This window comes from Ornithorhynchus anatinus, chromosome 2, assembly GCF_004115215.2.
Source record: "Ornithorhynchus anatinus isolate Pmale09 chromosome 2, mOrnAna1.pri.v4, whole genome shotgun sequence".
Lineage (NCBI taxonomy): Eukaryota > Metazoa > Chordata > Mammalia > Monotremata > Ornithorhynchidae > Ornithorhynchus > Ornithorhynchus anatinus.
Window position 1 is genome coordinate 53,343,237 of NC_041729.1, and position 13,598 is coordinate 53,356,834.

Consider the following 13,598-nt stretch of genomic DNA (forward strand, 5'->3'; position numbering starts at 1 on the left):
TAATTTTTCTGTGCCTCACTTACCTCATCTGGGGATTAAGACTGTGCGCCCCATGTGGGACAGGGACTGTGTCCAACCTGATTCGCTTGTATCCACCCCAGGGCTTAGTACAATGCCTGGCACATAGTAAGAGCTTAACAAATTCCAAAAAAGCAAAAAACAAACAAAGAAAAAAAACTATTTGCTTGCACTGATCATCTCATCTGGCTCTCAGCAGTCATGTCCTGTGACCCCCACTTAGAAAGTTTGCCAGGAATAAGATTGCAGTAATTACACAAAACAAACAAGCAAAAATCAATGATCCACGGTGCCTCAAAAGAAGAGGGTCCAATCAATCACTCAGTCATTCAGGGTCATTTATTGAGTCCTTACCGTGTGCTAATCGAGGGTTTTGAGGAATAGGGAGTTGTGCACAGAATACATTTTTAGAAAAATGATCCAGGCAGCAGAATGACGCATGGATTGGTGAGGATTGCAGTGTTCCCAGATGCTGCCTTTTAAAGGTGTTCTTAGATGATTATAATAATAATGTTGGTATTTGTTAAGTGCTTACTATGGGCAGAGCACTGTTCTAAGCGCTGGGGTAGATACAGGGTCATCAGGTTGTCCCACGTATAAGAAAACATAATCAAATTAAGGAACACGCACATAGATGGTAAATTGTCAACGACAGAAGAAATCCAGAGTCTTGTAGATATCCACAAAACCAAAAATTTCTACACGTTGCTAGAGACATTACATGGCCCTGTTCAGGCCAGCACGGTATCACTGGATTGTGAAAAAGTTGCTTCTGGTCTCAATCCAGACGGAAAAGGAATCCCACAAAGATGGTGAGAACATTTCACTGTTGTCATAACCTGCTGAGATGTGAAAGAGGGGTCACCCTGCTTGAACACTTGCACAGATTTTTTTTCTTAAGAGATGGGCCACTGAGAAAGTGTCACGGTATCTCAGAGATCATCACCATGTTCAAGAAGAATAGCAAAAGGTCAAATGGCAGTAATTGCATAGAGCTTAAGGTATCTCCATTAATGGCAAGATCCTAGTGAGAGTTCTCCTGGATGTATCAATGGCATCAATGCAAGTAAATATATTTATAGATATATGCACATCATAATAAATAGAATTATAACCACAGCTCCTACTTAAACTGTGAGGCCTGTGTGGGACCTGATTATCTTGTATCTACCTTAGCACTTAGTACAAGGCTAGGCACATCTTAAATGCTTAACAAATACCACAATTATCATTATTATTACCAAGATACAGCCTACTTAATAATAATAATGTTGGTATTTGTTAAGCACTTACTATGTGCAGAGCACTGTTCTAAGCGCTGGGGTAGATACAGGGTAATCAGGTTGTCCCACCTGAGGCTCACAGTTAATTCCCGTTTTACAGATGAGGTAACTGAGGCACAGAGAAGTTAAGTGACTTGCCCACAGTCACACAGCTGACAAGTGGCAGAGTGGGGATTCGAACCCATGATCTCTGACTCCCAAGCCCGGGCTCTTGCCATTGAGCCACGCTGCTTTTCCATCTTCTCATTGTATACTTATCTTCACATTGTATACTTATGTATACTTATGTATACAATGTGGCCAGAACTATGTGCCCTGAATTATCCTTTTTAACCACACATGCATTCATAAGTGATTTACAGTGGTGTCTTCTTCGAACATGAAGAACAATTGTATAAAAGACTTTGTATACCGTCAAACAGTGGGTGACTAAGTACAGACATATCCAATCAACTAATCAATGGTATTCATTATCATCATCATCATCAATCATAAGTGGTATTTGTTATGCAATTAATGTGTGCAAAGCACTGTTATAAGGGCTTGGGGGAGTACAACACGTTCTGGTAGACATGTTCCCTGCTCACTATGAGCTTAGAGTCTAGAGGGGGAGATAGATATTAATATAAATGAGTAATGTTTAATATATGTTATAAATATATATGTAAGTGCTATGCAGTTGAGGTTGGGGCAAATATCAAAAGCCCAAAGGCCACAGATCTAAGAGCATAGATGACACAGAAGGGAGAGGGAGCCAGGGAAAAGAGGATTTAAACCAGGAAGACCTCTTAGAGGAGGTGTGACCTTAATAAGGCTTTATTGAATACTTATTGTGTGCAGAGCACTCTACTAAGCACTTGAGAGAGTGTAATTCTGTAAGACAGGATTCTTCCCTCAGGGAACTTACAACCTAATGCATACTCTCATAATAAAAATAATAATGTTGGTATTTGTTAAGCACTTACTATGTGCAGAGCACTGTTCTAAGCACTGGAGTAGATACAGGGTAATCAGGGTGTCCCACATGAGGTTCACAGTTAATCCCCATTGTACAGATGAGGTAACTGAGGCACAGAGAAGTTAAGTGACTTGCCCACAGTCACACAGCTGACGAGTGGCAGAGCTGGGATTCGGACACATGATCTCTGACTCCCAAGCCCGGGCTCTTTCCATTGAGTCACCCTGCCCATCCAAGTGCAACCGAGGACTGAAACCAGTCTTGGACTCCTAGCCCCAGTCAATCAATAATGGTATTTATTTAGCTTTTATGTGGGTGCAGAGCACTGTACTAAGCATTTGGGTAAGTACAACGTAACTCAGTTGGTAGATGTAATCCCTGCCCACAGTCTACGAAAGGAGAGAGACTTGAATATAGATTAAGGAATGTGGTTTCTAATCCCGGCTCCACCATTTGCCTCCTGTGTGACCTTGGGCAAGCCACTTAACTTCTCTGGGCCTCAGTTACCTCATCTGTAAAATGGGAAATTAAGACTGTGAGCCCCATGTGGGACAACATAATTACCTTCTACCTATCCCAGCGCTTAGAACAGTGCTTGACGTGTAGTAAGCACTTAACAAATACCATCATCATCATTATTATTAGGGAGAGAGGAAATAGTAGAGTATAACATTTACATGATGTGTACACGGCCAAGTGCATAGTTAACAGATGGGAGGGTGGATAAGGGAAAGAAATGGCTTACTTTGGGAAGGCTTCTTGGAGAAGATGTGATTTTAGGAGGGTTTTGAAGATGAGGAGAGGGATGGACAGTCATGTATGAAAAAGGGGTGGGGGGAGAGAATTCCAGGCCAGAGGGAAAACATGGGAAAATAGTAGAAAGCAAGATAGATGAGGTTGAGGTACATAGAATAGGTCAGTGTTAAGAGTAGTGGAGTATATGGGTTGGGTTGAAGTAGGAGATCAGTAAGGTTAATTTCAGGGGCACTTAGGACAGTACCTGGCACATAGTAAGTGCTTAACAAATACCATTATTATTAGTGTTGTTATTAAGTGCCTTAAAGCCAATGCTAGACCCTACTGTAATAAAGTGTTTTAACAGATGATGGATTTTGTGCTCTTCGTGCTTCTATTTTGGGCGTAGTCAAATGTTTTGTGTGTCCACTAGTTGTCCGAGTTCAGTCCATCTTTTTTGGTTTACACCTGGCGTATACTATTGTAATATTTATAGCTTTATGGTATGGCCTATTTCTTTGGCCAAAGAGCAGCACTTTAGTTTTGAATTAAGGCTGAATTCTTTTATCTCTCCCTTTTACGTCCCCACCCATTTCTCTATAAAAAAACAACCCTGGCTATTTTTCAACTCTACCATCTTCTTTTGATGGTCTAATGAAAAATAGATTAAAATTTTGATTCCTCTGAGAAGTTCTAAACTCTATTTAGAGTGACAGCACTCTCCCTCAATGAAGGGCTCTTTCTAAAATTAAACTAGCTCCTCATTAGTTAACAGCACAACTCGTCGAGTGGAAATTAATTTCCACCGAAAATTTTAATTAACCTTGAAGCCAAGTGTAGATTGTTAAAAGCATGGTGTTTTCAGTTTTTTAGGCCGAAATGCTTTCATGGGTTCCTTAAACTTACATTTCCTTAAACCCCCTCCCACACCAGACAGCTTGGCCTTTTCGCAATTTCTCTGTTTGTTGTTTACCTCTGGGACTTCTGCTCTGTTAATTCCTTCTTACCTGAGATTGTTCTTAGTTAAATGACCTTGCTTTGCTCCACACTCCCTCAAAAGTAGGCAAGGTGGCCTTGAACCACAGTGGTGTTTATTGAGCACCCCGGTGTGTGTGGGATTGTCTCTCTTTATTGCTGAATTGTACTTTCCAAGCGCTTAGTACAGTGCACGGCACACAGTAAACGCTCAATAAGTATGATTGAATATATGAATGAATACTGAGTGCCAAAGCCCTGTGCTGTGTACTTGAATAGACACAGATGAAGAAAGGGTCATGCTAACTCCCTGAGGGCAGGGATCTTATCTACCAACTCTATTGTATTGTACTCTCCCAAGTGTTTAATACAGTGCTGTTCACACTCTCAGCACATTCAGTAAGTACCCTCAAGGAGCTTACAGTCTAATGGGGGAGGCAGAGAGACAAATATTTACACATATTTGCACAGATTTTACTGATGTTCTTTTGAACTTGGTGGGTTTTAGCTAAATGAGAAATAGTTTGCAACCAGGGCAAAGCCTGGACATTTTAATACTGTGGATTGGTTTTGGTTGTGTGTTTCCTGCGACACCCCAAGCATTGATGTTGTCCTTCCACCCAGCTGTGTGTTGGTGCTCAAGCTCAATTTGTCTGAAACTGAACCCCTCATCTTTTCTCTTAATCCTGCTATTCCTCCTTAGCTCCCCATATTTGTTGACAACAATAATAATAGTGGCATTTTTTGAGCATCTGCTTGGTGCAGTGAACTGTACTAAGCACTTAGGAAAGTACAGCTGAAGCCTGAGTCCCATCCCCTGCTCACAGGGAAGCTTTCATTCTAATGGAGGGAGACAGGCATAAAAATGCTTACATATAGACAACGCCAATCTCCACGTCTTAGAAGTCTGCAATCTTGGAGTCACCTTCGACTTGTCGCGGTTCTTTAATTCTCACATTCAGTCTGTCACTAAGTGCTGCTAGTTTTGTCTTCACAGTATTTTCCCATTCCTGTCCACCAAGTGTCCATGAGAAGCAGCCTGGGTTAGTGGAGAGAGCTTGGGTCTGGGAGTCAGAAGGTCTGGGTTCTAAATTGGGCTCTGCCACATTTCTGCTGCGTGACTTCTGGCAAGGTACTCTGTGTCTCAGTTACTTCATCTGTAAAATGGGGTTAAAAATGCGAGCCCCATGTGGGACAGGGACTGTGTCCAACCTGATTAACTTGTATCTACCCCAGCACTTAAAACATTGTTTGGCACATAGTAAGTGCTTAACAAGTATGATTATTATTATTATTATTACCCTCACTTAAGCTCTGATCACCTCCCAGTTGGATTCTTTTATCAATCTCACTGGTCTCCCTGGCTTTAAATTCTCCTCTCTTCAGTCTATACTACATTTCTGACATTTGGAGCATCTTCTTAAACTGTCATTCTGCCCACATCATTCCTCTCCACAAAATCTTCCAGTGCCTATCATTTTTCTCTATATCTAGCAGAACATTTGACTATTGGCTTCAGCATGGCCTAGTGAATAGAGCACGGGCCTGTGAGTCAGAAGGACCTGGGTTCTAATCCCATGTCGGCCATCTGTCTGCGGTGTGACCTTGGGCATTTCACTTCACTTCTCTGGGCCACAGTTACCTCATCTGTAAAATAGAGTTAAGAGTGTGAGCCTTTTGTGGGATGAGGACTGCGTCCAACCTGATTATACATCTACCCCATTGTTTAGAAAAGTGTTTGGCTCATAGTTAACACTTAACAAGTGCCATAAACATCATCACTGGCTTCAGGAAACTTTTACCAACTCACTCCTTAATTTATCTGCCCTTATTCACCCTCTACTCCCATCCTTGCCCTCTAAACTCTATGCTTCTCCCAAGCGCATCTTATCACACTTTAACACTCTCACCTTTGATCTGCCAGCCCCTTGCCCCTATTGCGTGAAACTCCCTCATTCTTCACATCCACAGGCTGGAATGCTCCTCATCTTGAAAGTCAATCAATCAATCAAACAGTCAATGACATTTATTGAGCACTTGCTGTGTTCAGAGCATTGCACTAAGTGCTTGGAAAGTACAATACAATAGAGTTGACATGATCCCTGCCCACATCGAGCTTACAGTCTACAGTGTGGAGCGTCCTTTTGAAATGCCACCAGGAACCCTCCTCAGATTAATTTTCCTCCCCCAAGGTATTGATGTCCCCTCTCGGGATCACACCTGGAGAGTTTCCAGTACTCTACCAGTCTCAGATACGGGAGGGAGAGTCAAGCAGAGGCCTATCCGTTCCATTCCTAGCAAGACCAGTGGCTAGAGAGTGGAAGGCAATCTGCTACAAGTCAAAATTCACCCGTGCCAGGCAGCAGTGGCACAGGAGAGAGTTGAGGGAGGAGACTCAAGTTTACTGTCGGAAGAAGGCACTGGTAAACCACTTCTGTATTTTGACCAAGAAAGCTCTATGGATCCACTACCAGAACGATTGCAGATGGAGAGTGGGGCGTTTTGGGAGAGATGTTGTCATAGAGTCGCTATGGGTCAGAGATGACTCAACAGCATAAGGCATGACAAGGTCTTGTCTCCCTCAATCTCTCACATATGCACAGCCATTCATAGGCCTTTGGAACCTATTACAGTCTAATATTTAGGCACCTACCCGTCCTACCATTCTCTTTTCCTCTTAAGTGTAAATCACTTTGTATCTGTCTTCTCAGATTGTAAAATGTGTGAGGGCAGGTAGTATTTTTTTTTTTAATCTACTGTACTCTACCAACCACCTACTACGATTCTAGAGAAGCAGCATGACTTAGTGGAAAAAGCACGGGCCTGGAAGTCAGGAGGACCTGGGTTCTAATCCAAGGTCTGCCACTTGTCTGCTGCATGATTAGGGCAAGTCACCTAACATCTGTGTGCACCAGTTACCTCATCTGTAAAATGGGGATTAGGACTGTGAGCCCTGTGTGGAACAGGGGCTGTGCCCAACTCACTTACCTTGTTACCTACCCCAGTGCTTAGTACAGTGCCTGGCACAAAATAACAGCTTAACGAATACCACAGTTATTATTATTATTACCATTGGTGCTCAATGAACAGATGGATTTTTCCTTGCCTCCTTCTGTCCTTTGGGAGTGCACTCCTGTGCCCCCATTCTGTACCCATTCACTCTCCTCCATGCAGTCCTTTGCCTCCCTTCTCTTAGTTTTGGTGCATCCCTATTTGCCCCAGTTAGAAATGGAAAGTGTTGACTCTGAGAAGTGGGATTCTGCTGCTGTTTAATGACTTGCATTCTAAAAGGACTGGAAAGCTCTGGAATTTGCTCTCTTGAGTTCCTCCCCATTGCAATCAATGGCTTTATCAGTTTCCTCAGCCCCACCAGGGTACATCCCTTTTTGATGGGGGGAAACAGGAAGTTTTGACCCAGACCCACTCATATGGAGCCTAAGCACTCTGACTCTGGAACGCCCTACTGATGTTACCTCATAGAGCGTTGCTTGTTCATTCAGTGCCATGAAAATTAGTCCAACCTTACAGATAGTTTCCAGAAATCTTTCGGTTGCAGAATTCTTCAGTTGGACCTCAGCCTTAGTGATGGGTTCTACCTTTCACCTTTGGATTCCCCTTTTCCCCATCATCTACTCCTCACCCTTGGATTTCCTTTTTCCCCCCATGTTCTACCTCTCGCCCTTGGATTTCCCTTTTCCCCATGGAGATGCATATGCCTTCAGGATTTGGGAGCTAACGGCCGCTCTTTCTTCCCTTCCTCCCTAGTTCCAAAAGCCTCATGACTATTCACCGCCGTTTCGATTTGGCACAGTGCCCAATGGCAGCACCGAGAGGAACATCAGGAACAACTACCCTTACATGCATCAGTACATGACCAAATTCAACCAGAAAGGGGTAGAGGATGCCTTGGTCAGCTTGAAAACTGGGTAAGAACTTTTGTTTTTTCTTTCTTCTCACCGATAAAGGAGTCAAGAATGAGTGATACCCAACTTGATAGCATGCTTCGTGTCCATGTTCTCCTGCTTTTGGGAGAGGGATCCTGAGATCCCAAGAGGCTTCTGAGAGGCTGGTTAGTTTTTTTTATGGTTTTTTTTGACTCACTATGTGCCAGTCACTGTTCTAAGCCCTGGGGAAGATACAAGCTAATTAGGTTGGACACAGTCCACATCACACATGAGGCTCACAGTCTTAATCCTCATTTTACAAATGAGGTAACTAAGGCATAGAGAAGTGAAGTGATTTGTCCAAGGTCACACAGCAGACAAGTGGCAGAGCCGGGACTAGAACCCAGATCCTCTGACTCCCTGTCCCATGCTCTTTCCACCGGGTCACACTGCTTCTCAGAAACTTTCTCACGTTTCTCAGCAAAGTATGAGCTGCTCTTTTTTTTCCACTTAGGCTTCATATTTGCCCCAAAATTCTCCAGAATAAATTTTCCAAGATTGTACCACACAGAAAATTTCCAAAATGTAGTAAACATGCATTACTCTTGGCCAGTCAGGAATTGCTACTGTCGTCAGGTCGGTGGCGATCTGCAAGGTTGAGCTGAAAGATACTGCAACATAGATTCCTCTCTTCACCAAGCTGAGAGACGAGATTAATCAGTCAGTCAATCAATCAGTTGTATTTATTGATTGCATGCTGTATGCAGTACACTCTACTAAGTGCTTGGGAGAGTACAGTGTAACAGATTTGGTAGACCCAGTCTAGTTTAAGTATTGGTCTTGTGCAGCATGGCTCAGTGGAAAGAGCCTGGGCTTCAGAGTCAAGGATCATGGGCTCGACTCCCGGCTCTGCCACTTGTCAGCTGTGTGACTGTGGGCAAGTCACTTCACCTCTCTGTGCCTCAGTTACCTCATCTGTAAAATGGGGATTAACTGTGAGCCTCACGTGGGACAACCTGATTACCCTGTATCTACCCCAGTGCTTAGAACAGCGCTCTGCACATAGTAAGCGCTTAACAAATACCAACATTATTATTATTATTATCTTGTGATTGTACCTGCCCTATTGTCCCACCTAGAGAGATTCCAGAGTTTCCTTGATCTGTTTATTGCTCAAACTGTTCCTGAATCAACTTCACCCAACGGCATACCTGGAGGTTTCCTAATATTATATTTGCCTTACAGCTTAATAAAGAGTTCAGACTCCTACTGGTCACCCTGTGCTGTTCAGCACGAGCCTTGGATTAGGTGCTCTTATGGTTGGAGGGGTTACGTACATCACTTACCAATGGTCAGATTTCTCAATGTTTCCTGGAATGAGTTTCTCTTCCAAGGATTTGAGGGCCTCTCTAATGGGATGAAAACGCTAGTCAAGGAAACTCTCTTGTAACAGTAAAGACCCTATTCACTCCATATTCATGCAGCCAGCTTTATTTTTTCTTATTTTTCCAAGTGGCAGATTTACATTAGCGAGGCTTTTATTCAATGAAGCAGATTGCTGCAGGGTTGAGAGCTAGCATTTTGAGTGGAAGGAAGTCCAAACCGGAGAGCAGGGTGTTTGTTGCTGTGAACCCTTTCAGATGAGGACAAAGGGGTAGAATTGAGCTGTCTCCTCTGGGCCTCTATCTTTTATGGAGGGGTGTTATAGTTCCATCTGCTTGCTTTATACCTCCAGAGATATTGTGTGTGTGTATGTGTGTGTGTGTGCTTTCCTGAAGCACTGTTATTAAAGGGCAAAGAATAAGGGATAGAGTAATAGGGCCCTTTTCCTGCTGTGGATTGAACCAAATGTTTTCTGGAAACCTCATTTAATTGCTTCATCCATCTCGACAAGCTTAAGCAGATGGCCGCTTTGCTCGATACTTGGTCTTCTTGTGCAGCCTGGTCTGGGTTGTCACACTTACGCCAGTCACTGAAAGCACAGGAGGCTGAAACTGTGGGCAGGGAATGTCACTGTTTATTGTTGTACTGTACTTTCCCAAGCGCTTAGTACAAAAGCAGCATGGCTTAGTGGAAAGAGCACAGGCTTGGGAGTCAGACGCTGTGGGTTCTAATCCTGACTCTGCCACCTGTCAACTGTGTGACTTCGGGCGAGTCACTTACCTTCTCTGTGCCTCAGTTATCTCATCTGTAAATGGGGATTAAGACTCTGAGCCCCACGTGGGACAACCTGATAACCTTGTATCTATCACGGCACATAGAACAATGCTTGACATATAGTAAGCACTTAACAAATACCATCATCACTATTATTATTATTATTATTATTATAGTGCTCTGCACACAGTAAACACTCAATACGATTGAATGAATGAAATTGACCTTAAATGTCACCCCCACTACTGAATGGTGAAGGAGGGGAAACCCTGGGAAGATTTCCCCCCTAAGTCTCAGGCCCGTGGGACCTGGTTTTGTTTACGGTCTGCTAGTTTGCCTCATTCCAATCTTGAATCTTTTCTGAGCTGCAGAGCTCTATCTTCTATTTTTCACTTAAGCCTCTGAATCTCCCTCCCCAACCAGCTCGAGCACTCAGAGGAGCTCTTGACTGGTGCCCCGTCGACTGCCACATGTGTGGAGCAGTGGGCCAATTACCCGGGTCTTTGACTGAACTTCTCGTCTGCTGAAAACTGCTGAGGGGATTCATGAGCACTTATTTTTTTTTAATGGTATTTGTTAAGCACTTACTATGTGTCAAGCACTGTCTAAGCACATCAAAAGCACCATCAGTGCCATCATGACTTTCCCCTTTAGCAGTGCATATTGACTTCCTCCTGGGTGGAAGGCGTTGCTTATATACCCAAAGGAGAAGTGTTCCAGGCCCAGGGAATACTTCTAAACGCTAAGCTCGAAAGCCAACAGTATAGAGGTGGAGCTTATGTCAGCTGATAAAATAATGATTTTTCATAAGTCCAAAAAATACATTAGTTATTCACCTGTAAGAAATGAGATCCAGAACTCCACTCTATTTCCCCCTCAGTGCTCTTGGATACTGCAAGGATATGAGACTGTGGTGATGGAAGGAGAGAAACGAGAGACATAGAAAACCCTCTTGAAATAGTTAGAGAAGCAGCGTGGCTCAGTGGAAAGAGCACGGGCTTTGGAGTCAGAGGTCATGAGTTCGAATGCCGGCTCTGCCACTTGTCAGCTGTGTGACTGTGGGCAAGTCAGTTAACTTCTCTAGGTCTCAGTTACCTCATCTGTAAAATGGGGATTAAGACTGTGAGCCCCATGAGGGACAACCTGATTTCCCTATGTCTACCCCAGCGCTTAGAACAGTGCTCTGCACATAGTAAGCGCTTAACAAATACCAACATTATTATAGTTAAAGTCTACCACAGTAGACTGGTATGATTTGAAAAATGCAGTGGAGGTGAAAGTAATAATAATAATAATAATCATTTAAAAGTAATAATGATTGTGGTATTTGTTAAGTGCTTACTATGGGTCAAGCACTGTTCTAAGAGAAGTGAATTTACTTCACACAGCAGATGAATGGTAGAGCCGGGATTAGAACCCAAGTCTTTCAGGCTCCCAAGCCTGGGATCTATCCACTAGGCTATACTGCTTCACGTTGAAACTAAGGTTGGCACAACATATTTTGGCAATGTGGTGATTTTCAGATGGGCAACTAGTGCATGATAGCAGGCATACTGGTACTGGAAAATGTGCTTCTTATCCCTAGACTGTAAACTCTTTGTGGACAGGGATCAGACCATTTATATTTTTGTGCTGTACTCTCCCAAGCACTTAGAACAGTGCCCTTCACACAGTAAGCACAAAATAAATACGATTGATTGACTGATTATCTCCCTGAGCCCCAGAGGCTGAGGTCACCCCTGCAATTACTTTCTGTTGCCAGTTTTGTTTGTCAGCAAAGCAAACTAAGACAGCACCATCAGGAAAACGGGAAATCTACGGCGGGCTTTACCTTCCGACTTACTCTGCTTGTTGAACTTTCCAGATACTATAATGGGTCACCTAGGCTGAAAGCTATTCTGGAATTTCATTAGTCTCCTAAAATATACCCTTCATGGGGGATCCGGCTGCAGGGCGTGGTGATAACCCAAGGGCTTCGGATAAAATAGTGAACAGCAGCTTTGCCGACGAGTTGGCATGGATTGCAGGGTACCCCAAATACCTCTTCTGTCAGTGGACTGAGTGTCAAACGCAACACCGGTCGGTTCATATCAGAAACACAGAAGAGATATTTCAAACCAACAGAGGATGGGGTCATCGCCAGGACCCAGAGAGTCAGACGATTGCAAGACCTGACGTCACATTGCTTCTCTTTGATTTATTTCAGCCAAAAGTTAGCTAGAGTTATTAAAAGTTGCCAGGTTACAGTGTAAGCTTCAGGCCTGCAATTCCTCATGTCCCTCACTTGGCCCAGATAATTTCTATTGTCGTCACTGTATTATCTAATGACTCCGGGGTTAGAAGCTAGCTGGGCTGTTTCACTTGGCTTGCTTTGTTCTAGTTTTCTTTGCAGTTTGTCAGATGAATTTGGGTGGATTCATCTCTTCAGTGGTTAATGTGGAACTTATCCAGACTGTTGAATTACCTTTAAGACTGTACTTATTCTGACACCTACCTGTAGCTATACAGGCCAAGCTTATTTTTGAGGATAGTTTCCCCATCATCAATCAATCAGTCATATTTATTGAGCACTTAGTTTGTGCAGAACACAGTACTAAGCTCTTGGGAGAGTACAATATAGCAGAATTGATAGACACATTCCCTGTCCACAAGGAGTTTAGAGTCTAGAGGGGGAAACAGACATGAATATAAATGAATGAATTACAGATATGTACATAATAATAATAATGTTGGTATTTGTTAAGCGCTTACTATGTGCGGAGCACTGTTCTAAGCGCTGGGGTAAATACAGGGTAATGAGGTTGTCCGACGTGAGGCTCACAGTTAATCCCCATTTTACAGATGAGGTAACTGAGGCACAGAGATGTTAAGTGACTTGCCCACAGTCACACAGCTGACAAGTGGCAGAGCCGGGAGTCGAACTCATGACCTCTGACTCCGAAGCCCAGGCTCTTTTCCACTGAGCCACACTGTGCTGGGGGGCTGAGAGTAGGGTCAATAAAGGATACAAATCCAAGTTCAAGGGTGATGCAGAAGGGAGTGGGAGATGAGGAAGTGAGGGCCTAGCCCAGGAAGGCCTCTTTAAAAAAAAAAAGTGTTTGTTAAATGCTTACTATGTGCCAGGCACCTTTCGAAGCACTGGGGTAGATACCAAGTAATCAGGTTGGACACAGTCCATGTCCCACAAAGGGCTCACAGCCTTAATCTCCATTTTACAAATGAGGTAACTGAGGCACAGAGAAGTGAAGTGACCGGCCAAAGGTCACAGCAGGCAAGTGGCAGACTAGGGATTAGAACCGAGGTTCTTCCGACTCCCAGCCTGTGCTCTATCCACTAGGCAGTGCTGCTTCTTGTGCTATTAAAAAGGCTTTGAAGGTGGGGAGAGTGCTCGTCCACCGGATATGAAGAGGGAGGGAATTCCAGGTCAGAGGCAGGATGTGGGCGAGAAGCCAGCAGTGAGATAGATGAGACAGAGGTACAGTGAGTTGGTTGGCATTAGAGGAGTGGATTGTGTGGGCTGGGTTGTACTGGGAGAGCAGTAAGGTAGGAGGGGGCAAGCTGATTGAATGCTTTAAATCCAAAGTTGAG

General features: G+C 43.7%; 1 protein-coding gene and 1 non-coding gene across 3 annotated transcripts in view; both read left to right on the forward strand.

Annotated features, from left to right (window-relative positions):
* The window catches only part of GRIN2A (glutamate ionotropic receptor NMDA type subunit 2A), a 325,890-nt gene that overhangs the window by 273,894 nt on the left and 38,398 nt on the right, over positions 1–13,598 (forward strand). For both annotated transcript variants that reach the window (XM_029058261.2, XM_039911125.1), the window contains one exon: positions 7,735–7,895. In XM_029058261.2, coding sequence (XP_028914094.1) covers positions 7,735–7,895 — 161 coding nt within the window. The remainder of the gene's footprint in view (positions 1–7,734; positions 7,896–13,598) is intronic.
* LOC114809590 lies at positions 6,172–6,309 on the forward strand. Its single transcript, XR_003757366.1, has one exon. It is a non-coding gene; the product is annotated as a small nucleolar RNA SNORA7 (small nucleolar RNA).